Genomic DNA, 24942 nt, shown 5'->3' with positions numbered 1-24942 from the left:
TGGAACATTCTCAAGGAGAGACCATATGTTAGGCCACAAAACAAGTCTCAAAAATTTTTTAAAAAATGAAATCATATCAACTACCTTTTCCAACCACAATGGAATAAAACTAGAAATCAATAAAAAAAGGAACTTTGGAAACTATACAATCACATGGAAATTTTAAAATATGCTCCTAACCGACCATAAGGTCAATGAAGAAATTAAGAAAATATAAAAATGTATTGAAACAAATTAAATACAACATACCAAAACCAATGGAATACAGCAAAAGCAGTACTAGGAGTGCTAGTTTATAGCAATAAATGCCTCCGTCAAAAAATAGAAAAACTTCAAATAAACAATCTAACAATGCATCCTTGAAGAACTAGAAAGGCAAGAGCAAACCAAACTCAAAAACTTGCAGAAGAAATGAAAGATCAGAGAAGAAGTAAATGAAATTGAGACTTTAAAAAAATACAAAAGAACAAAATGAAAAGTGGTTTTTTAAAAAGATAAACAAAATTGACAAACCTTTAGCCAGACTAAGAATAAAGATCTTTCCTGTAGGAGATAGCTAAAAAGGAAAAAAGAGAGAAGAACCAAATAAATAAAACCAGAGATGAAAAGGGAGACATTACAACTGATACCACAGAAGAGCAACTATGCGTCAACAAATTGGAAAACCTAGATGAAATGGATAAATTCCTAGACATACAACCTGTCAAGATTGAAACCTGAAGAGACCCAAAACCTGAATAGACCAATAACAAGTAATGAGATAGAAAGGTTTTCACTACTGCTTCTACCAAAGAAAAGCCCAGGATCTAAAGGCTTCACTGCTAAATTCTACCAAACATTTAAAGAACTGTGATGCCTGTAATACCAGCACTTTGGAAGGTCAAGGTGGGTTGATCACTTGAGCCCAGGAGTTCAAGAACCAGCCTGGGCAACGTGATGAAACCCCATCTCAACAAAAACTCAAAAATTAATCAGACATGGTGGTGTGCACCTGTAGTCACAGCACTTAGAAAGCTGAGGCAGGAGGATTGCTTGAGCCTGGGAGGCAAAGGTTGCAGTGACCTGAGATCACACCACTGCACTCCAGCCTGGGTGGCAAAGTAAGACCCTGTCTCCAAATACATACATACATACATACATACATACATACATACATACATATATACATACATAAATACATACTATTCATACTATTCTAAAAATTTGGGCTAAAAAAATTGAACAGGAGGTAATACTTCCAAACCCATACTATGAGGCCAGTATTACTCTGATATCAAACCCAGACAAAGATACAACAGAAAAAAGAAAACTACAGGCCAGTATCTCTGATGAATATAGATGCAAAAATCCTCAGTGAAATACCAGCAAACTGAATTCAATAGCACATTTAAAAAGTATTCAGCATGATCATGATCATGTGGGATTCATCCCAGGGATGCAAGGATGGTTAAAAATATGCAAAAAAATGGCCAGGCGCAGTGGCTCACGCCTGTAATCCTAGCACTTTGGGAGGCCAAGGTGGGTGGATCACGAGGTCAGGAGATCGAGACCATCCTGGCTAACACGGTGAAACCCCGTCTCTACTAAACATATAAAAAAAAATTAGCCGGGTGTGGTGGCGGGCACCTGTAGTCCCAGCTACTCGGGAGGCTGAGGCAGGAGAATGGCATGAACCCGGAAGTTGGAGGTTGCAGTGAGCCGAGATCACATCACTGCACTCCAGCCTGGGCGACAGTGAAACTCCGTCTCAAAAAAAAAAAAAATGCAAAAAAATGATGTGAACATCACATTGAGAGAATCAAAGATAAAAACCATATTTTTTATTGATTTTTTTAAATATTCTATTTTATTTTATTTCAAGTTTGGTGATACATGTGCAGGATGTGCAGGTTTGTTACACAGATAAACATATACCATGGTGGTTTGCTGTACCTATCAACCCATTACCTAGGTATTAAGCCCCCCATGCATTAGCTCTTTATCCTGATGCTCACCTCCCCCGCTCCTCCTCCCTGACAGCGCCAATATGTGTTGTTCCCCTCCCTGTGTCCATGTGTTCTCATTGTTCAGCTCCAACTTGTGAGTGAGAATATGCAGTGCTTGATTTTCTGTTCCTGTGTTAGTTTGCTAATAATGGCTTCCAGCTCAATCCATGTCCCTGCAAAAAACATGATCTCTTTCCTTTTTATGACTGTGTAGTATTCCATGGTGTAAATGTATCACATTTTCTTTATCCAGACTATCGTTGACGGGCATTTAGGTTGGCTCCATGTCTTTGCTATTGTGAATAGTGCTGCAATAAACATAAACGTGCATGTATCTTTATAATAGAATGATTTATATTCCTTTGGGTATATACCCAGTAATGAGATTCCTGGGTCAAATGGGCATAAGATAATTTTGATTGACACTGAAAAAAACACTCAAAATTCATCATCCCTTCATGTTAAAATACTCAACAAATTGGGTATAGAAGGAACATACCTCAAAATCATAAAAGCCACATATGACAAACCCACAGCTAGGATCATACTGAATGGAAAAACTGAAAGCCTTTTCTCTAAGATCTGGAACAAGACAAGGATGCCCACTTTCACCACTTTTATTCAACATGGTACTGGAAGCTCTAGCCAGAACAACTAGATGAGAGAAAGAAATAAAGGGTATCCAAATTGGAAAGGACGAAGTCAAATTATCCTTCTTTGCAAACAATATAATCTTATATTTAGAAAACCTAAAGACTCCACACCAAAATCTATTGGAACTGAAAATAAATTCAGTAAAATTGCAGGATATAAAATCAACATACAAAATCAGTAGCATTTCTATATGCTAACAGTAAACAATCTGAAAAAGAAACCAAGAAACGAATCCAATTTACAATAGCTACAAATAAAATACCTAGGAACAAACTTAACCAAAAAAGTGAATGATATCCACAATGAAAACTATAAAATATTGATGAAAGAAATTGAAGAGCACACCAAAAAATGGAAAGACATTCCATGTTCATGGGCTGGAAGAATGAATAGTGTTAAAATGTCCATGGTACCCAAAGCAGTCTACAGATTCAGTGCAATCCCTATCAAAATACCAATGACATTCTTCACAGAAATAGAAAAAAAATTCTAAAACGTATATGTAATCACAAATGACCCAGAATAGCCAATGCCATCCTAAGCAAAAAGGAGCAAAACTGAAGGAATCATATAACCTGACTCCAAATTATACTACAGAGCTATAGTAACCAAACCAGCATAGCAGTGGCATAAGAACACACACAATGACCAATGGAACAGAATAGAAAACCCAGAAATAAGTCCATGCATTTATAGTCAACTCATTTTCAACAAAGGTGCAAAGAACATATACTAGGGACAGTCTTATCAATAAATAGTGGTGGGAAAACTGGATATCCATACACAAAAGAATGAAACTAGACCTCTATCTCTTGCCATATGTAGAAATCAAGATGGATTAAGAACTTAAATATAAGAACTGAAACTATGAAACTACTAGAAGGAAACATTAGGAAAATGTTCTAGAACATTGGTCTGGGCAAAGGTTTCTTGGGAAGACCTCAAAATCACAGGCAACCAAAACAAAAATGGACAAATGAGATCACGTCTAGCTAAAAAGCTTTGCACAGCAAAGGAAATAATCAACAAAGTGAAGAGACAACTCACAGAACAGGAGAACCTATTTACAAACTACCCATCTGACAGGTATTAACTAATAGAATATATAAGAAGCTCAAACAACTCAATAGGAAAAAAAAAATCCAATTTTTTTTGGACAAAAAGTCCAAATAGGCATTTCTTTTGTTTTCTTTGTTTTTATTTGGCTCAGAAGGTACTGAATAGAGATTTCTTAAAAGAAGACAAACAAGGCCAGGTGCAGTGGCTCAAGCCTGTAATCCCAGCACTTTGGGAGGCTGAAGTGGGTACATCACCTGAGGTTGGGAGTTCGAGACCAGCTTGACCAACATGGAGAAAACCCATCTCTACTAAAAATACAAAATTAGCCGGGCATGGTGGTGCATGCCTGTAATTCCAGCTACTCGGGAGACTGAGGCAGGAGAATCACTTGAACCCAGAAGGCAGAGGTTGTGGTGAGCTGAGATCACACCATTGCACTCCAGCCTGGGCAACAAGAGTGAAACTCCATCTCAAAAAAACAAACAAACAAAAACAAATGGCCAACAGGTATATGAAAATAAATTCAGCATCACTAATCAGAGAAACACAAATCAAAACTACAATGAGATATCATCTCACCCCATTAAAATGGCATCAAAAAGACAAGTAATAACAGTTGCTGGTGAGGATGTGTAGAAAGGGGAACCCTCATACCCTGTTGGTGGGAATGCAAAGTTACACAGCCACTATGGAGAACAGTATGGAGGTTCCTCAAAAAACCACGAATAGAACTACCGTATGATCCAGGAATCCCATGGCTAGATACATATCCAAAAGAAAGGAAAAGAGTATATCAAAGACATATCTGCACTCCCATGTTTATTGCAACCCTATTGACAACAGCTAACATATGGAATCAACCTAAGTATCCATCAACAGATGAATGGATAAAGAAAATGTGGTACACATATACAATGGAATATTATTCAACCATAAAAAAGAATAAAATCCTTCATAAAAAAAAGAATAAAATCCTGTCATTTGCAACAATGGGTGGAACTAGAGGACATTAAGTGAAATAAGCCAGGCACAGAAAGACAAATATTATATGTTCTCATTCATACATGGGAGTGAAAAAAATATTGAACCCATGGAAATAGAGTAGAATGGTTGGTTACCAGAAGCTAGGAAGGATAGCAGGGAGGGGCTGGGTGAGCAAGGATTGTTAATGGGCACAAAAATACAGTCAGAATAATTAAGATCTAGTACTTAGTAATACAATAGGATGACCATGGTCGATAAGGTACTGTACATTTTAAAATAACTGAAAGTGTCCAGGCACAGTGGCTCATGCCTATAATCCCAGCACCATGGGAGGTTGAGGTGGGTGGATCATGTGAGACCAGGAGTTTGAGACCAGCCTGGCCAACATGGTGAAATCCTATCTCTACTAAAAATACCAAAAAACAAAATTAGCTAGGCATGGTGGCGGGCGCATGCTACTGTGGAGGCTGAGGCAGGAGAATTGCTTGATACTGGCAGGTGGAGGTTGCAGTGAGCCAAGGTCGTGCCATTGCACTCCAGCCTGGGCAATGAGAGCAAAAGTCTGCCTCAAAAATAAAAAAAATAAATAACTGAAAGTGAAATTGGGATGTTCCTAACACAAAGAAATGATCAACGCTTGAGATGATGAATACCCCAATTACCATGATTTATAACACATCATATGCCTGTACCAAAACATCACTATCAAAACATCACATGTACTCCATATATATAACTATTATGTACCCATAATAATTAAAAATGAAGAAATTTTTTAAATGCAATGTACAAACTGGAAGAAAATAGTTTCAAGCCACACATCTGACAAAGGACCAGTGTCTAGAATATATCATATCAAATACTCTCAAAACTCAGTGGAAAAATAAACAACACACTCAATTAGAAAATGGCCAGGAGACATACAGATATTTCATCAAAGAGGATATTCAGATGCCAAATGAGCACAAGATGTTCAACTTCCCTAGCCATGAGGGTCATGTAAATTAAAACCATACTAAGATATCCTACACACCCATCAGAATGGCTGAAATAAAAAGTTATAACAATACCAAAGACTGATAAGTATGTGGAGAAGCTGAATCAGTCATACACTGCTGATGGGAACATAAAATGGCAGTTTCTTTAAAAACGAAGCAGGCAACTACTATATGACCCATTAATTCCGCTCATATGTTTTTCTTTCTCTGGAATACATGCCTATGTTCACACATTGTCTACACAAATGTTTGTAGCAGCTTTATTCCTAATATCCAGAAACAATTCAGTTGTTCTTTGACAGGTAAATGGCTAAACTGTGGTGTATCCATACCATGGAATACTACTCAGTAACAATAAGGAATAAACTACCAATACATGCAGCAACCTGGATGAATCTCCAAAGAACTATGCTTAGTGAAAAGAGCCAATCCCAAAAGGTTACCTACAGTATGATTAATTTATAACATTCTTGAGATGACAAAATTAAAAGAATAGGGGAAAGATTAGTGGTTGCCAAGGCGTTAAGAAAGGGATGGGAGAGGGAGGAAGTGTATGCAACTATAAAAGGGCAACAAGAGGAATTCTTGTGGTGATGGAAGTGTTCTGTATCTTGACTGTAGCAATGTCAATATCTGCTTGGGATACTGTACTAAAGTTTTGCAAAATGCTACCAAGGGGGAAAACTAGGTGAAAGAATGTGTGGGATCTATGTTACTTCTTACAACTGCATGGGAATTTATAATTACCTCAAGATAAAATTTTTTTTAAAAAGAGAAGGCCAGGAACAGTGGCTCATGCCTGTAATCCCAGCACTTTGGGAAGCTGAAGCAGGAGGATCCCTTGAGCTCAGGAGTTCAAGGCCAGCCTCAGCAACATAGTAAGACCTCGTTCTCTACTAAAAATTGAAAATTAGCCAGGCACCTGTAGTCCCAGCTACTCAGGAGGCTGAGGCAAGAGGATCACTCAAGCCAGGGAGTCAAGGCTGCAGTGAGCTATGATTGCACCACTGCTCTCCAACCTAGGTGACAGGGTGAGACCTGATCTCAAAAAAGAAAGAAAAGAAAGGAAAATAAGTGGTACATGTTCATCATAGAAAATTTTCAAAATGTAGATTAGGAAGATCTAATTTGGTTATTATACAAATATACTAATAGATATGATAGTAATATATTTAGGGGCTTTTCAAGTATGTTGACTACTTTTAATCACAGTAAAAATATATCGTTGATTATATTTTTTCCCCTACACATTTGCTCAGAGCCTCCTGAGAGGCCATAAAGGATTACATAGGGCTCAAATGTTCATAGATGGCTCCCTCTGAGCCAAACCCTAGCACATTGTGGAATTGGTTTCTTCTTGAATACCAATTTGGAACAATTAATTATAATGGTCATCTCAAGTACTATGCTACAAGAATTATGAGGCAATCTCTGAACCCAAATCAGAACATTGTGATTGACTAGCAGTGTCCATCAGTAGCATGGGGTTCAGGGGTACAGTGTCACCTCTGCTGGCTGGAAAATTTTTTAAACCAACCTTGCAAACTACAAGGGAAACTTTATTAATAAAACCCTCTGTGTAAAGGTTCTTGAAAGATCACTCACTCTTGTCATATCCAAATATTATGTTGCACTTTATATCTAGCAAGTATTATATATGGTTGATTTTTCTTTTTTAGTCCAATAAATTGTACATGTAAAGACCAAACAGCTTCAGATTTTTACAGCAATTAGTTCTCCATGCCCAGCCTAGAACACAGTACTTCTTACTCCGCTGAGAGAATGATCAACCAACAAGCATTATTTAATGCTGTGTATCAGATTATATATTAGGCAAGCATTTAATCACCAATAAAAGTCATTCAGTCTATAAATCTGAACACTGCTATATGCCAACGTTAAATGGGAATATGAGGTATCTATACTCTGAAAACTCAGTCTATTGGGAGGATACTGATAACTATGAAACAATTATAATAGTTAAATGCTCTTCTAGGGGCAGACAGAATGCTATAAGGAACCCCTAACATGTGACTATAAACTGGACTTGGGGATCAGGAAGTCTTCCTGGAAGAGATGGTATCTCAAGTGATACCCAAAGATCAAGAGTGAAGGGAGAACAATGAGGCAAGGTGAGAAGTATCCCAATCAAGAACACTTAAATACCAGAGTCCCTGGTAATCCCAGCACTTTGGGAGGCCAAGGTGTGTGGATCGCTTGAGGCCAGGAGTTCGAGACCAACCTGGCCAACATGGTAAAACACCGTCTCTACTAAAAATACAAAAATTACTCGGGCGTGGTGGTGCACGCCTGTAGTCCCAGCTACTCTGGAGGCCGAGGCATGAGAATCACTTGAACCTGGGAGGCAGAGGTTGCAGTGAGCCGAGATCTCACCACTGAACTCCAGCCTGGGCAACAAAGTGAGACTCTGTCTCAAAGGAAACAAAAAAATAAAAAGAAAATAAAAAACAGAGTCCAAAAGGAGAGTCGAGGTTAGGCTGAAAAGACATGCAAGAACTCAAGTCATTAAGACCAGAAGCCGTATTCTAGAATTTGAATATTTTCCTGATTGAAACATTTTAAATTGAAGAGTAAAGATTACCTTAGGATGGGGAACAAGACCAGACAGGTAACTAATGACAATTGCCTGCACACGGGTAGAAGGTAGGGAGGCAGAGAAAATGAAGTGTTACCAGAAATTCTAACTTGATGGTTAAGGATTAAACTAAAGTACATTCACATACATGCCAGCATCCTAAAGCCTAATACTTACACCCATTGCTGGTAGTCTTGTTTCTGCCCCATTTTCTGGAGACCAGAATTCACCCACACACATATGGAGGCTGGCAAACATCACAACCACCTCCAGGGGATGGTTTGCTGAGGGGCCAGTAAACTAGTGTTGTGGTTACCTTGAGAGAAATCTGGGGAGGTTCACAACAACTCCCATACTATAGCAGAAAGCTCTTCAAGACAGGACAAACTCATTTTTCAGCAGAGAAACTTGACCTCATATGCCATTAAGGATAGGTGAGTTTGTCCCACAAAATAATGCTGCTATGTGCCCTAATGAACCATCATTTATAGAGAGAAAAAAAAAAATGAATACTAAGAGCTGCACCCAAAGTAATGAGGCTGTAATCAAGACCCCTCTTCGTCAGCACTAGCGTGACTGCTGGCATGTCCTGCCTGAGTTGGGACTCAAGGTCACAACTTTTTGTATCCACTCAGAGCCACTGGCCCAAAGCACAAGTCTACTCACAAGAGAACCAAGCTGTGACTGATCCAATGCTACCAGCTTCCTGGATTGAGAACCACCTAACAGCAGAAATTCAGCAAGAAAACCAAGATGTAGGGAGAAGATACAAGCGACTGGAGAAGAGCAAAGTCTTAAAATGGAGATGAGAGAGGAGAAGGGAGGGATAAAGTTTTGAAGTAGGAGAAAACAAAAAGAACAAGTCCCCTGCTGAGAGCACAGGAGGATGGAGTAAAAAGAGATTGAGAAGACAACTACAATACGTCTTAAGTGGAGATTAACAGGAACTGCCAAAAAACAGCAAGCACCCAGCTGAGAACAAACAGCATGAGTAGGAATGGGTCCAGTCAACAAGGTTTTGGGAATTTTCTAACAACTAGAGACACAGAATTTAGAAGAGTCAAACTATTTTTGGCTAATAGAGTGAAGCTGGATTGTAGAATCTCCCTCCCTAATTTTAAAATCTATAAAATCTAGCAAAGATAAACTTCACCAGCAGTAGCCTAACGGGCATTTCCTCATACCATAAACATTGAAAAGTAGCAGCCAAAACAATTCTCACTGCTATCAAATTTGTAGAGACATGGACTGCAGAGTCATCGGCTTTCCCTCTAGCAAGTGGTAGAGGGTGAGGGGAGTAAGAATGAATGGTGGCCAGGCATGGTGGCTCACGCCTGTAATCCCAACACTTTGGGAGGCTGAGACAGGAGGATTGCTTGAGCTCAGGAGTTTGCGACCAGCCTGGGCAACATAGGGAGACCCCTTCTTTACAAAAAACAAACTTTTAAAAGTTTGTTTCTTGCAGCGAACTGAACTAAGAAGCAATAAAAACACTGTACGTTTATTTAAACCATTACTTTTCATAATCATTGAGTCTTACTACAGGTCAATATCTTCATTCTGTTACCTTACTGGGTACATTCACTAATGTTACATAAAACTTCATGTAAAATTAAATAAGAATTAAAAGTACAGCTAAGAACAGTCATGATCTGTATGAGAGGATTTACCATTGTGTACCCTCATCCCTAATATGGTCATTTTTTGTTTCATGGGCCTCTCAACCTTAAATTCATTTTTATTTTAGAATAAAGGCGCTCCTCTGAGCTCTCGCCCACCATGTGCCCAGTCACTGCATCATTGGTGTATGTTGACCCAGTGGTACCTGTCCACCCGGTGCATAGAAGGCCTGTAACACTTAGGGTGCTTCTGCGAGCCATGGTAAGAGTTTCCCAGGAGGCCAACACGGCCGTCCACATTCTTTTTGCGGGGGATTTGGAACCAAGATTGAAAGGGCTGTTTCAAGTTTTCAACCTGGAAAAAAAAGCATAAAGATCTCTAATAAACTAGCTGTAAGGACAAAATATGAACTCATAATTCAAAAGTCAAGCACTTCAAAAGCGTAGGGAGCACAAATAAATAGAATCGAAAGTGCATAACCATCTTTGAAAATTTTTCTAGCACTTGGCAGGAACATAAGTCACTTTATACTGTACCTTTTTTAAAAGTTAATTAATTCAACTAAAAACTTTTTAATATGCGTATTCAAGTTTATGTTTATTCTTGAGTTGTCCCTCTTCCATCCCTACCTCACCCCTGCCAGCCCAATCCAAAACTGCATGTTCATGATCTCTGGGGCCACAGCCTAGAAATCTTCATTTTAAACACCTTAGATGACTGATACAGATGTTTTACAGATCACACTTTGAAAAGACATTGCTGTAAAAGGATAGAGCTGATTACAGGTCTGATCCCCAAATGAAAGAAGACCTTTCTAAAAATAAAAATAGAATTAAGGCAAATACCATAAATCCTCACTCAACAACCTCGATAGGTTCTTGGAAACTAATTTTAAGCTAAATGACATACAGCAGGTCTTTGGATAACATAGTTTGGTTATAACACTGAGGAAAAACATGGCTTTGTCATACATCATTTTAAAGTTACTGTTTCCAAGAAACTATCAATGACACACATAGTTTAAAAAACTAGGGACAAAACATTTGCCAGAAATACGATAAGGGGTTAAAATCATTCTGGCATATAAAGAACCTATAATAATACATTAGAACTTCAAATAATGAATGGGTGAATAAGACAAAATTTGTAAGACAGTAGGTGCTAAAACATTTGGGCACATGGAATTTTTTAATGTTTAATTTCACTAATACTGTATTACATATGCATATCATGTTAATCGAATTATCTGTTTTTTTAAATAAGAATAGCCAATACCAGATAAAAAAAGGCAGAGCAGGCACTTTTACATACAGCTGGTGACACTACAAATAAATACAACTTTCTATATGGTGTTTCAGCTACACATTAAAAACCAGTAAAATGTTCATACTCGGTGACCCAGTAGTTCTGTGCTTGAGAATCAAACCTCAAGAAACAACCTAAAATTCAGGCATCACCATACGAGTTATCAGCTTTTTAAAAAATATTACAACCACGTGGAAACAGTCTAGAATTCTGCCACAATAATCAGTTACAAGGGAGGCAAATGAATATTAAAATTTTAATTGCTTTAACATTTAATACATAGGTGATTAAGAGAATGTACAAACAAATATATACATATAGTGTTAACAAATTCTCTCTAGTTCAGTGTTTTTCAAATTGTGGGTCATGAAATCAATTTAGATGCTTGAAATCAAATGAATTTAATTGGAAGTACTGGGAGCATTGCTCCTAGTAAACACTGTTTCAGGAAACTTTTTAAATGTAAATATGCATATCTTTCAATGGGTTAAGGTTTAAAAAAGGGAAAAAAATAGGTTGGGCAGCAAAAACTGTCTAGCTGCGCGACATGTATATGGCCTATTGACTTTTCCTAAATCCAAATTTTGTGATAAATGCCCATGGTATTTTTCAACTTTGACCAAAAAAAAAAAAAAAAAAAAGCCCCACTAATCTTAATCTAATCTTTGATTCTGTAGGAATTTAAGTGGAAGGAAACCTGTGTGTCTTCAAATACCGTATGAAGAAATAGGACAATAAAAGATTATGTAGACATGTAGATCCTAAAAGCTCAGCCAAGAGTAGGGAATACATTGTGCAGTGAAGAAGACAGAAAAAGTTTTGCCAAAATATTAAGATTCTGGCTTTTAAAAATCTACAGTTTTGTTCTTTCCATGTTTTTTTTTCTTCTGTTTTCATAATGAGTGCATTTTTTTTAGAATCAGATAGAAAAAAGTGTAGAAAAGAACTGGAACACACTTGACCTGATAAATACTCTTTGGATTGCTGACTTTAGGAATGACACGAGGTTCCTTGCTACAACTTTCTTCATCGCAGGAAGTGCCAGAGGAATCGTCTGATGAGGCTCTACTAACTGCATAACTGATTTGCTGATATAGTTCCCATTCCTCCCATCTGCCTTTAAAAGAAGCAACTGTAAATGGATGGTTTTTCTCACCATACCTAAGTAGGAAAAGAAATTTAAGTACTAATTAGTGATTCAACTTCCTACAAGTTTTGTCTCTAATCTTTCCGGGAGACAATACACTAACTTATTTTAGAAGAGATTGCCTTAAAAAATTGAAGGACATTATGACCTTCACCTACTACACTGTTATAAATTAGGATATTCTATAAGAGTTATTTTGGTTAATTGTTCAGAAAGAAACAAAGACTAGTTTCTTTTGATTCAGTTAATGAACTGAATTGTCCCATGATAGATAACTCTACTTCCTTTCTGATATTGCCTATAATACTTATCTGTTATCAACCTACAGTTTGTAATAGATACCATTACCAATCTATAGTTTGTAACAAGGTGCAGTGATTAAAGCCACATTTCAAATATTTTGCAAAATCATTGTGCTTTCCACCTCACCCACTCTGAATAGAAGTCTGCATTGTCTAACAGAAGTTTGCATCTAAAATCTTAACCAAGAAGTGTCCCTGCTGCTAACTCAAGGCTTTGGTGCATCATCTTTCATGAACTTATGTAAAGTTGTCTAACCTAAGGTTTCCAGGTATCACACAGCACACAAACTATGAGATTACTCACCTACAGCACACTTCAAAGGGATCTACCCATATGGTCATCTCCTTCGGAAGTCCCAGGTGAGAAAAATCCACGTTACTCTCCACACATGCCCTTTCTAGAATGGGATCTTTATTCTGATTGTTGTTTATCCTGATGCACCTTTTAAAAAAGTGAAGGGAGATGAAGACATGATGACAGGCACTTTAGCAGGAGAATCACATTATGCACATACATAGCTCCCACTTCACCCCCACTTTCCCCTCAGCCTCCTCCACTCTCCACTCTTACAAGTAAGACATCATCAACTTTTGATACAGTGGCTCAGAATGTATGTTGCATCACTAAGTCACAAAATTAGTTTACCGGATATTCACAGCTTATCTTTCATGGCAAACACAAATTAAAAATTGTTTAATCTACCTCACGTAAGGGGCTTTGCTCTGTTGTTTCCAGTCAAAGTGTCATCTACTATGTCTCCTCCTTTCAATTCCACATTCAAACAAATGAACTCGAGCCCATAAAACTTTCGTTACTTAAATGCAGAAAACAAGATCACTCCATTTTCCTAGGAGCTGGCTGTTGTTTGGTGATTGCGTCCCTTTGCCATCCCACATACTTGCTCTCACCTGAAGGCTTGCCCTTTAGAAGGGCAATCAGAGTGCCAGTGACTTCTGTATGTTTCAAACAAGATCGTCATCAGCTTTTCTGCAAAGTCTTCTATTTGCTGTTTACTTAGTTTATCATGTTTTTTCACCAATCTTGTGACAAAGAAAACTGTTGTTGCAATTTCATCTCTCATGATTCAAGGAAAATAGATAAGGAGGTCTGAATCATTAAAAGGAAGAAGAAATAGAAAATAATTAACTTATTATCAACACTTAATTGCCATTTGGAAATTTTACATACCTTAAATTTAAAACCGAGATAATTTGCTAGAAAGAAGTCCTTAGTAAACTAGGTAAGTACATGAACACTATCAATTAACATAACAGCCAAGAACAGCAGTTCCTCAAATAGCCCAATTTTAAAGGTTTTCAAAGGAAAAAAGTCTTTTTAAAAATTTAAAGCATTTAATAAATGAAACATCACTGTGCAACTTAAAAAAGATCCTGATATGGGACAGTAATTACCTCAAGCATCACTTTTTAAAGATATACTAACAAAGAGCAAAATATTTCAGGAAAGAGTAATTCCAAAATGTGCCTCACAAGTTGCATGCTTTAAGAATAATCAAACACATTATACTTGCCAACAAAAGCCCTTTAGCCCCCAAGAAAAGTGGATAAGAGTTAAAAGACCAACTGCACCATCCCTTATGTTTCCAACTCTCACCCACACCTGTTTGTGAGTTTGAGGCTGAAGTTTATATAAGCCTGGGCCCTAAAGGCTGATGGGTGCCTCACCTTACACAGGTGCTGCCTATTGAGATAATCATCTAGCTTTTTCATATGCCAATCCGGTCTCCATCCAATTGCTCCTTGGCATAAGTGGAGTGGGTTCTCTATTTGAAGTGTTTTCAAACTGGATCTATATTTTCTATTTTCCTATTATAATCTTATCTTTTATAACACAGAGAATCAAGTGTTCTTCTGTATCCTAATATCGCACATTCCAATTATGTTATCTCTAACTTAGCCGTCAACATATTAAGGAATTTTGCCTTAGATTTCTTACAAAACTTGTTAAGACAACTTTGAGCAGCTGTTATGTTGACGACACATTTTTTACTAAAGGGTTTATTTGTAGGATAAGTAGAAGAGATCTGAGTTTATCTAACCTCACCAGTTCTCAGAGGGTGGGTCAGTGACCATGTGATCTGGACTCACTGTGTTTCTTGTTAAAAATTCAGATTCTTGGCTGGGCACTGTGGCTCACACCTATAATCCCACACTTTGGAAGGCCGAGGAAGGCGGATCACCTGAAGTCAGGAGTTCAAGATCAGCCTGGCCAACATGGTGAAACCCCGTCTCTACTAAAAATACAAAAATCATCCAGGCATGGTGGCATGTACCTGTAGTCCCAGCTACTCAGGAGGCTGAGGCAGGACAATTGCTTGAACCCGGGAGGCGGAGGATGCAGTGAGCCAAGATCACACCACTGCACTAGACTAGGTGACAGAGCAAGACTCCGTCTCAAAAAAAATAAAAATTAAATTTAAAAATTCACATTCTCCCACCTTATTTCAGATCTGCTGAAGCAACGCTTCTCAAGGTAAGGCCTGGCGATAATTAGTTAGCAAGTTCCTCCAGGTGATTCTAATACCCACTAAGCGTTGAGAAGCATCGCACCTGACATACATTAAGTCTTTAACGCTCAGGATTAGTGATCATTCAGTTTCTTCATTAGCGAAAAGGAATTCACTGTCTCACAAGGAAGTCCATTTCATTTCTAAAAAGCTCCAAATAACAGCTAGACCTTCCTTTCTGTGTGGAGCCGAATCTACCTCCAATTTTCCTGTATGTGCAGCCTAGTTTTTCCTTCTGGAACTACACCAATCGTGTCTAATGTTCCACCACAGGATGACATTTCAAATACTAGCTACTCAGCCTCCCTCAGCCTTCTCTTTGTGGAGCCTAAATAGTCTCAGCTTTTTGACAGTTTTTCCTATAGATTCACTCACCATGCTGGGTACTCACATCACAGTGAGTGTCAGGTGTGTGAGTAATCCTCTTTTTTTCCAGCGTGGGGCTCAGACTTGCACACAATGCTCCAGGTGTGCTCCACCCCTAAAGACTAGCACAGGACTGTTGCTTCCCTCCCTCTGAATACTGTATTCCAGAACACAACCTCAGGTGGCTTTTACCTTGTTGGCAGTGACATCACACCACGGACTCATATTGAACTTGCAAGTACTCTTTTTCACTAATGCTATCATTTTGTCATATCTTTCCATTTCTGCACAATACAAAGTTTTAAAATATGGGCATTAAGATCAGATAGATTTGGGTGTGAATTGCAACTTTAGGACTCACCATCTGTGTAACCTTGGGCAACTTAATTTTCTGCCTGTGAAATGGGAGCTACAATAGCGATCTCATAAGACTGTAATTAAGATTATAATAGATAACATTAGAGAGCTTGTTCTTGAGCTGGGCAGAGGGCCTCATGCCTGTAATGCAAACACTTTGGGCCCAGGCGAAAGGATCACTTGAGGTCAGGGGTTTGAGGTAAGAGACAGGTAAGACCCCTGTCTCTACAAAAATGTTAAAAGTCAGCTTGGTGTGGCATGTGCCTGTAGCCCTAGCTACTCGAAGGCTGAGGTGGGAAGATCACTTGAGCCCAGGAGTTTGAGGCTGCAGTAAGCTATGAGCTGTGATTGTGTCACTGCACTCCAGCCTGGGCAACAGAGCAAAGACCCTGTCTCAAAAAAATTTAAAAACCTTTCACTAGTGATGAACTGAGATGAAATACATATATTAGGTAGTATGCTGGTTATTATAATGTCTTTGATGCTTGAGAGGTATAAGAAATGTAAGTATAAGGATTATCAAAGTTGGTTAAGGATAAAAAAATAGAAGAAATTAGTTCTAGTATTCTAGTACAGTAGAGAAATTATAGGTAACAATTGTATATTTCAAAATAGCTAGAAGATTTGTAACGTTCTCAACACAAAGAAAAGATAAATGTTTGAGGTAATGGATATCCCAATTACCTTATTTGATCATTATACATTATATACAAGTATTAAAATATTACATGTACCCCCAAAATACATACAACTATTATATATCAATTTTTAAAACTTGTTTAAAAGGACTGTGAAATGGATGGCTGAGCATCTTGATATCTAAGAATATGATTTAAGATTTAATTAAGATTAATTTAATTCAATTCAGTAAATATTTAAATATCTACTGTGTACTCAGAACATATTAAAATAAACAAACGTGAAAGTAGGACCTTAATAATCTTCCAACTCCATAGTCTCTTGTTTGTTTCAACTGTCCATGACATAGTTCTCATTCCTCTTCCTCAGTGGCTGGGGTACCCAAACTGTTGCACCTTGGAATCACCTGAAGATCTTTAAAAATACTGATGTCTGCCTCCTATCCCTTACCCAGACATTTTTTTTTTTCGATGGAGATGGGGGTCTCCCTATGTTGCCCAGGCTGGTCTTGAACTCCTGGGCTCAAGGAACCCTCCTGCCTTGGCCTCTCAAAGTGCTAGGATTCACAGGTGTGAACCGCTACACTGGGTCAAGACATTCTGACTTAATTGGTATAGAGTGCAACCTACACATCAGGATTTTTTAAAGTTCCCCAAGCGATTCTAACGTGCAGCAAAAGTGGAAATCATTAAGACAGATACTGCCTTAGCTGTGAAGAAGATTTTAAACTTATTTTACACTTTTGATTGCTTAATAATGCCTTAAGTTGAACAGATTATTAGGACAAATTTGCATCATTTATTCTCATATTTTCTAGCCATTTGCTGGGGTAAATTTTGCAAAGATTATTTTTTTAAATTTATGTTAGAAGGGACAAAGCTGAAAATTAGGGTAACTCCTTGTATGCTGCTGAAATTTTGCTTCTGAACTAAAGGCAACAGATGCATTAACACAAAAATTTTTTCTTTTCAAATGGCTAGTTTGCATTTACAATAATAGAATGGTGCCAGGTGTTTTTATAATTCTTTCATGACTTCATCTTCCCAATGACAAACCGTTCCCTTGCACTTTGAGTTGGTGAAGTACATGAATGTGGTTTTCAACCCTCTCCTAGCATTATTTACTGCAACAGGCCCAGGCAGGCCTTGCAAGTTATGAATAGAACGGTAGAATAACAATGTACTTAGATTTCAGGAAAGAACAATCAAATAAAAAGTAAACATCATGCAAGATTTCCTTCGGTTACTTGTTCATGACTTGAAACACCTTATTTAAATCACCTCCTTTACATTGATGACAACTATACCTTCTGTTTTAATTAACACTCAGTGACTATTTACTGACCACCTACTTCACAGACACTATTAGTGGGGCTGGGGGTAAAATCAAAATTCAACTTTCCTTTCAAGAGGCTTATTATCTAGAGAGGGAAATCAAATATATACACAAGTGATGACTTGGATATAAAGTTTGGGAAATGAAATACTCAAAATTTACTCCAAGTTTCAAACACTAGTAACCAAGAGATTAATGTTATCATTGAAAGAATGAAGTTCAGTGGAAGAGTCAGTATAAAACAAATGGTGATTCATTCAGATTGAGGTATACTGAGCTTTCAATGGCAATTAAATACCCAAGTAGTAATGTCCACTGACAAGATGTTAGAATTTAGCAGAAAGACCAACCTGGTCTGGCCTAAGCCAATCCCAGAGCTAAGTAGAAGAGAAAATTACTGCTGAAATTTGAACAACTCTCCCACTATCCTTCTGTCATGTCTAAAATTCTCATTATAAGACATTTGTTCCCTTGCTTAAAACCTTGTCTTTCAAGGATTTCTTTTTGAAAATGTCCAATGAGCTATCCATAGTAGAGCAACAGGATGGTGTTCTGTTTGGGTGAGGGGATTATGTCTGGGTGAAGAACCACAGAAAATAAGAAATAAGAGGTTCTGGCCATTTGGAGTGAGGATGAAGAACAGAAAGGCGATGAAGCAGCATAGATGTATTTTACTCCCTATTATGCCTGTAACAGAGAATCAAATGGTATAAAATATGAATATGACTGACATGACCTTGTACAAGTAATAGTTTCTAGAATTGCATTCTTCTTTTTAAAATGAGGAAATTCAACTTGATGGCTAAGGAATAGTGAAGCCCCAAAGTTCATTGATGAAGGTAAAACTCGAAAATCTGGTTCTACATTTGTCTTCTTGGTTTTAGCTAAACTTCACTTATAAAATGAAAATATTTATGCTTTTAAAAGTTTAAAAATAGACAAGTTTTAAAATATCATCTGAATTGAATATTAAATTTGCTGGACTTGTGATGTAATAACCAGTCTTATCATAACCCCATTTCATTTATTTAACTTCCCTCCTTAAACTACAAGTTATATCCCTAGGCTCACCCATCCATTCACAAATACATGTTATTGCCAAAGAGGGGAAAGGTATAGATGTTTTAGCAAAAGTCTACTTCTGACAGAAAGTATTTTTTTTAACAACAGCAAGCAAGTAGCACTATTTTATAAAACAATGAACTGATTATGTAACCCACACATAAACTCAGTTCCATTATGGTCAAGCCACATAAAAGGAAGTTACATTAATTGCTGAAACAAAATTGCATTTCCCAAAACATTATCTAATAAAATTCTACAGCCATACAATGTTGATTTAAACTCAAAAGAAATTAATTTTAGTGTAGCCTGATCAAAGTAAAATTCCTTTACCTATAATACTATGCAAGTGTTTTATCTGCCACAAGCTTCTTCCTAATTTGTATTTTCTATTTCCATTATTGAGCATTCACAATGTAAGTGGCATTGTTTGAAAGACCACAAAAAATACATGCATATATATAACGTTTCAAGTTAGAAATCAAGATAACTCCTATTCAACATAGTACTGGAAGTCCTGGCCAGAGCTATCAGGCAAGAGAAAAAAATAAAAGGCATCTGAATTGGAAAAGTAGAAGTCAAATTATCTCTGTTCACTGACAATATGATTGTATACCTAGAAAACCCTAAAGACTCCTCTAGAAGACTCCTTGACCTGATTAACAACTTCAGTAAAGTCTCAGGATACAAAATCAATGCACAAAAACCAGTAGCGTTTCTACGAACAGTAGCATTGAAGCTGAGAACCAAATTAAGAATCCAATCTCACTTAGGATAGCCACAAAAAAGAGCAAAATATCTCGGAATACATTTAACCAAGGAGGTGAAAGATCTCTACAAGGAGAACTACAAAACACTGATGAAAGAAATTGCAGATGATACAAATAAATGGAAAAACATTCCATGCTCATGAACTAGAAGAATTAATATGATTAAAATAACAATATTACCCAGGTAATCTACAGATTCAATGCAATCCCTATCAAATTACCAACCTTATTTTTCAAAGAATTAGGAAAAACAATCCTAAGGTTCATATGGAACAACAAAATAAAAAAAAGCCCAAATAGCCAAGGAACTCCCGAGCGACAAGAACAAAGTCAAAGGCATTATATTGCCTGACTTCAAATTATACTACAAGGCTACAGTAACTAAAATAGCACAGTACTGGTACAAAAATAGACCCAGAGATTAATGGTACAGTATGGGGTTCTCTAACCTAGAAATAAAGCTACATATGTACAACCAATTGATCTTCAATTAAAGTCAACAAAAATAAACACTGGGAAATAGACATCCTATTCAATAAATTATGCTAGAAAAACTGGCTAGCCATATGCAGAAGACTGAAACTAAATCCCCATCTCTTAACATATACAAAATTAACTGTAGATGGATTAAAGACCTAAATGTAAAACTATAAAAACCAAAACTATAAAAATCCTAAAAGAAAACCTAGGAAAACCCCTTATGGACATTGGCTTATAATAAGGCAAATAATTTATGATGAAGATTCCAAACACAAATGCAATAAAAATGAAGATAGGGAAATAGGACATAAACCAAAAGTTTCTGCACAGCAAAACAAATAATCAATAGGATAAAAACACAACCCACAGAATGGAAGAAAATATTTACAAATTATACCTCCAACAAAGAATTAGTATTCAGAATCTACAAGAAATTCAAACAACTCAACAAACAAAAAACAAACCAATTGAAAACGGGGCAAAGAACAGGAACAGGCATTTCTCAAAAGAAGAAATACAAACAGCTAACAAACATATGAAAAAATGCTCAACATCACTAATTATCAGAGAAATGCAAATTAAAACCACATTGAGATACCATCTCACTCCAGTCAGAATGGCTTTTATTAAAAAGTCAAAAAGCAACAGATGTTGATGTGTATGCAGAGAAAAGGGAATACTCACACACTGTTGGTGGGAATGTAAATTAATTCAACCTCTATGGAAAACAGTATAGAGATATCTCAAAGAACTGAAAATAGAACTATCATTGGACCCAGCAATCCCACTGCTGGGTATCTACCCAAAGGAAAAGAAATCATATTAAAAAGATACTTGTACTTGTGTATCTATTGCAGCACCATTTACAATTAGAGCAAAGTCATGGAATCCACCTAAATATCTACCAACTGTCGATTGGATAAAGAAAATATGGTGTATACATACAGCATGGAATACTACACAATCATAAAAAAAGAATGAGATCATGTGCTTTGCAGCAACATGGATGGAGCTGGAGGCCATTACCCCAAGTGAACTAACCCAGAAGCAGAAAATAAAATATTACATATTCTCACTTGTAAGTGGGAGCTAAACAAATGGTACATGTAAAAATGAAGATAGAGAAAATAGACTCTGGGGAGTCCAAAGGGGAGGGTTGAAAAATTACCTACTGATATAATGCCTAATATTGGGGTGATGAGTACAGCAGAAGCCCAATACCCAATATTACGCATGTAATACCCATGTACCAAACAAGAATATGTACCCCTTAAAAAAAAGAAACCAAGATAACTCACTAAAAATAATTCAGAATGTAAGAAAATGTTCCTATGTACAACACTCTATACTAATATAATAAACATGTGTATATGTATCAGCACTCTATACCATTATAGTAAAATGCTGAATTCAAAATACACTTAGAATATAGGAGAATAATACTTTCTTACTAATGGAACATACTAATTTTAGAGTGACTATATTAAGTGTCAAAGGGATTACAGAAGAGAAAGGATCAGGAAGAACTAAAGTTACTAGGGAAGATTTTACCTAGGAAGTCGAATTTGAGCTTGATATTTCAACAAACTGTAGAGGAGCTAAGAGCAGGAAGGACAATGTGAACTTTACTAAATGTAAGCATGATAAAATCCTTGAGATATATTCTATGAATATAGAGGAAATAAAGATAACAAATGAGGATTATGTAAATTTTTCAACTAAATATAAGTTTCCCACTTTAAAAAAAAAAGCTTAAGTGCCAAATAAGGACAGTGGAAATAAAAACAAGAATAAGTAGACACAGAGTGATGTTTAAGAGGATGGCATAAAGTATTTTCATTCTTGTAAATCAATTAATTAACAGGATAATCAGTCTCTTTTCTCCTTGTGGCTTAATAGAGTTACAGAATATACCCTAGAGCTCTTAAGAAGGAGAAAGTCTACTAACTTTCTTCAACTGTGCATTCAGACCACTAACTAGCTTACTGAAACCTTAAAATTACTTTTATAAACCTGAAAATCTATGTGAGGGTTTTTGTTTTTTGGTTTTTGGTTTTGTTGTTTGTTTGTTTTGGTTTTTTTGGTTTTGTTTTAAGGGAGATGACAGAGGCCAATCAGTAGTGGGACAAGGCCAGGAAAGTTCATCTCTTTAGTTCTAACCTAGAGAAGATCATTGATCCTTCATTGACTCAATGAATAAAGCCCTGGACAAAAAAATCTGGTAGAGCCAATCCAATCATCTGCTGCCTATGGCTAATTCTTTACTGACCAAACCTTGGCGATGTGGTGGTGCCAATGCAGTAGATTCTCTTGAATTCCTAAGTGTATGAATTTTAAAACAGCTTGGTTTTTGTGAGAGTCCTCTCTTCCGCTTCCTGTGGGCTAACCCTTCCCAAGATGTACATCTTCCTGTCAGCCCCTGAAGAGGAGAGGGATCCTCTCAGATTTGATCCTGAGCCTTCTGTTTTCCTCATTCTATTCTCTGTTAGAGATTAATATATTGCTGTCATCACTTACTCTGGCGTTCTTGATAGCAGGGCCTGGTAGGTCAACGAAGAATCAGCCAGCAGACCTTTCTTGGAGAACTCCTCGTGACTTCAACTATCAAGAGGATAAAAGAGCTTCAGTCTCTTTTCAGTTCTGGTCTCCTGCCAGGGTTCTAACTCCACATATCTAACTCCACCACAATATTCTTCCATGGCCTAAAACTAAACATGCCTACACCTAAAATCACAATTATTCTCTGACTAGATTTCCCCCCTCAACACCTCTACTTGTCATCGAAGTCTGGAAGTTAATCTTATTCTGTTTGTTCACTTGAACCAGTTACCAACCAAGTCATGCAAAGTTTCCTTCACAAAGTTTCTCTCTTCATCCCGTATTTTCTACATCACCTCATACTGAAATTTACTAATCTCGTAAATGGTCTTTCAGTCTCCTCTGTCTCTCCCTCTTCTAATCTATGCTACTTTATGAATCCTTGTAAAACAACACATTTTATGCATCTGGGGCTCCTTGAGCAGAATAATGAAATTGAAACTCCCTGGGCTTTTTTTTTTTTTTTTTTTTGTGAATTTCATAGAAACGTATGAGCAAGCAGGTAAATAGGATCATGGAGGACTTTAAATGTTAAAGTCCTCTTTAATCTTATTTCCCCAATGGGAACCCACTCATTGCTTTTCCAATTGGCCTCATACATTACAATCTCCATAAATTTGCTTGTGTTTTTCCTTCACAAGTCGCTCCTGCTACCAAAACATTCCCTCTTCATCTCTAGTATTTTTGCTTCCAGGCTCAGTTCAATCTCATCTTTTCCATAGCGACTTCTCTGGAAGTCGTCCTAACCTTTGATAATTTTCCTTTTCCTTTTTCCTAAATGTTGGCAATAATGAAGTTTGTATTAGTCATCAGGATTCCTGAAGCACTTTTTCATATAACCATCTTCATACTAAATAATTATATATAATATAAATAGAATATATAACACAAACATGTGTTCTTAATCTATTACTATAAGTTATATTAATATTAAGATATATTCATATTACATACTAATATAATTAACATATTAATTATCTGTATATACACACATTGTGCATCTTATCAAGTAGACCACATAAATCCCTAGAGATTGTTCTCTAAAGATGGAAAATACGCAAACTGCTCCTACTGAAGCCATAACTAAGAGCTTCGGCAACTTTAACTATAAAGACTATTTTGTTAGACTGCTTATGATTTACCTGAAAGATAAATTAACATTTTATACTGAAAGCAACAGTATTGATTAATCAATAAATATAAACAAGAAGCTAATTAAGAATCTGGTGCACTCTTACTAATGAGAGCACAATAAAATGGAACTATAAATATGGAATTATAAAAACTGCTGGCAGTTCATTTTAGCTCAAAAGAAAATCTCCTCCCATAAATAGATTCAATGATTTTTAGTTCTTCAAAGGCACTGAATTGACTTCAGTTTAGTCTTGCTTCAACATATAAACTAGTTTCTAGGTATACTATCATGAAGGTTAATAATCTGACATTTATTGGTCTGTAAACCAAGATATGGTTTTATATTTCCTACGAGTAATATAAAAACAGGTTTAGGCCGGGTGCAGTGGCTCACTCCTTTAATCCTAGCACTGTGAGAGGCCAAGTTGGGGGGGGTGGTGGATCACCTGAGGTCAGGAGTTCGAGACCAGCCTGGCCAACATAGTGAAACCCTATCTCTACTAAAATTACAAAAAATTAGCCAGGCATGGTGGTGGCTGCCTGTAATACCAGCTACTGAGGAGTATGAGGCAGAAGAATCGCTTGAACCCAGGAGGCGGAGGTTGCAGTGAGCCAAGACCACGCCACTGCACTCCAGCCTGGGCAATAAGAGCAAAACTCCGTTCCCAAAAAAAAAAAAGGTTTAAAAAGAAACTGCTAAAATCCAGTAATTTCTAATTAGTCTAATTCTTCATATCTTCCTCTTCCAACAACATCCTTCAAAAGCTGTGGGAGATGGTGAGTTTGTATGTATTGAAGGGAGGGATATGTTGTCTCCATTGTCTCCATTTTCTTTTTTTTTTTTTTTTTTTTAAGATGGAGTCTTGCTCTGTCACCCAAGCTGGAGTGTAGTGGCACAATCTCAGCTCACTGCAACCTCTGCCTCCCAGGTTCAAGCGATTCTCCCACCTCAGCCTCCCAAGTAGCTGGAACCACAGGCACACACCACCACGCCCAGCTAATTTTGTATTTTCAGTAGAGACA

General features: G+C 37.1%; 1 protein-coding gene across 6 annotated transcripts in view; it reads right to left on the bottom strand.

Moving 5' to 3' along the window:
* BTG4 (BTG anti-proliferation factor 4) overlaps window positions 1–24942 on the bottom strand; it is a 61459-nt gene that overhangs the window by 28065 nt on the left and 8452 nt on the right. For 3 of the 6 annotated variants that reach the window (XM_017883279.1, XM_017883278.1, XM_017883280.1), the window contains exons 2-6: window positions 22705–22788; window positions 13560–13758; window positions 12955–13092; window positions 12164–12362; window positions 10102–10250 (exon numbers count right to left, since the gene is read on the bottom strand). In XM_017883279.1, the coding sequence (XP_017738768.1) occupies window positions 10102–10250; window positions 12164–12362; window positions 12955–13092; window positions 13560–13732 (659 nt within the window). In that variant the 5' untranslated portion in view covers window positions 13733–13758; window positions 22705–22788. Of the gene's footprint in view, window positions 1–9799; window positions 10251–11446; window positions 12363–12954; window positions 13093–13559; window positions 13759–22704; window positions 22789–24942 lie in introns of those variants that run through there. The other 3 variants (XM_017883277.1, XM_017883276.1, XM_017883281.1) reach the window with 2 other exon arrangements.

The sequence above is a fragment of the Rhinopithecus bieti genome, unplaced genomic scaffold, assembly GCF_001698545.2.
Source record: "Rhinopithecus bieti isolate Rb0 unplaced genomic scaffold, ASM169854v2 scaffold_11964, whole genome shotgun sequence".
Taxonomy (NCBI): domain Eukaryota; kingdom Metazoa; phylum Chordata; class Mammalia; order Primates; family Cercopithecidae; genus Rhinopithecus; species Rhinopithecus bieti.
This window is presented reverse-complemented; position numbering and strand designations above follow the sequence as displayed.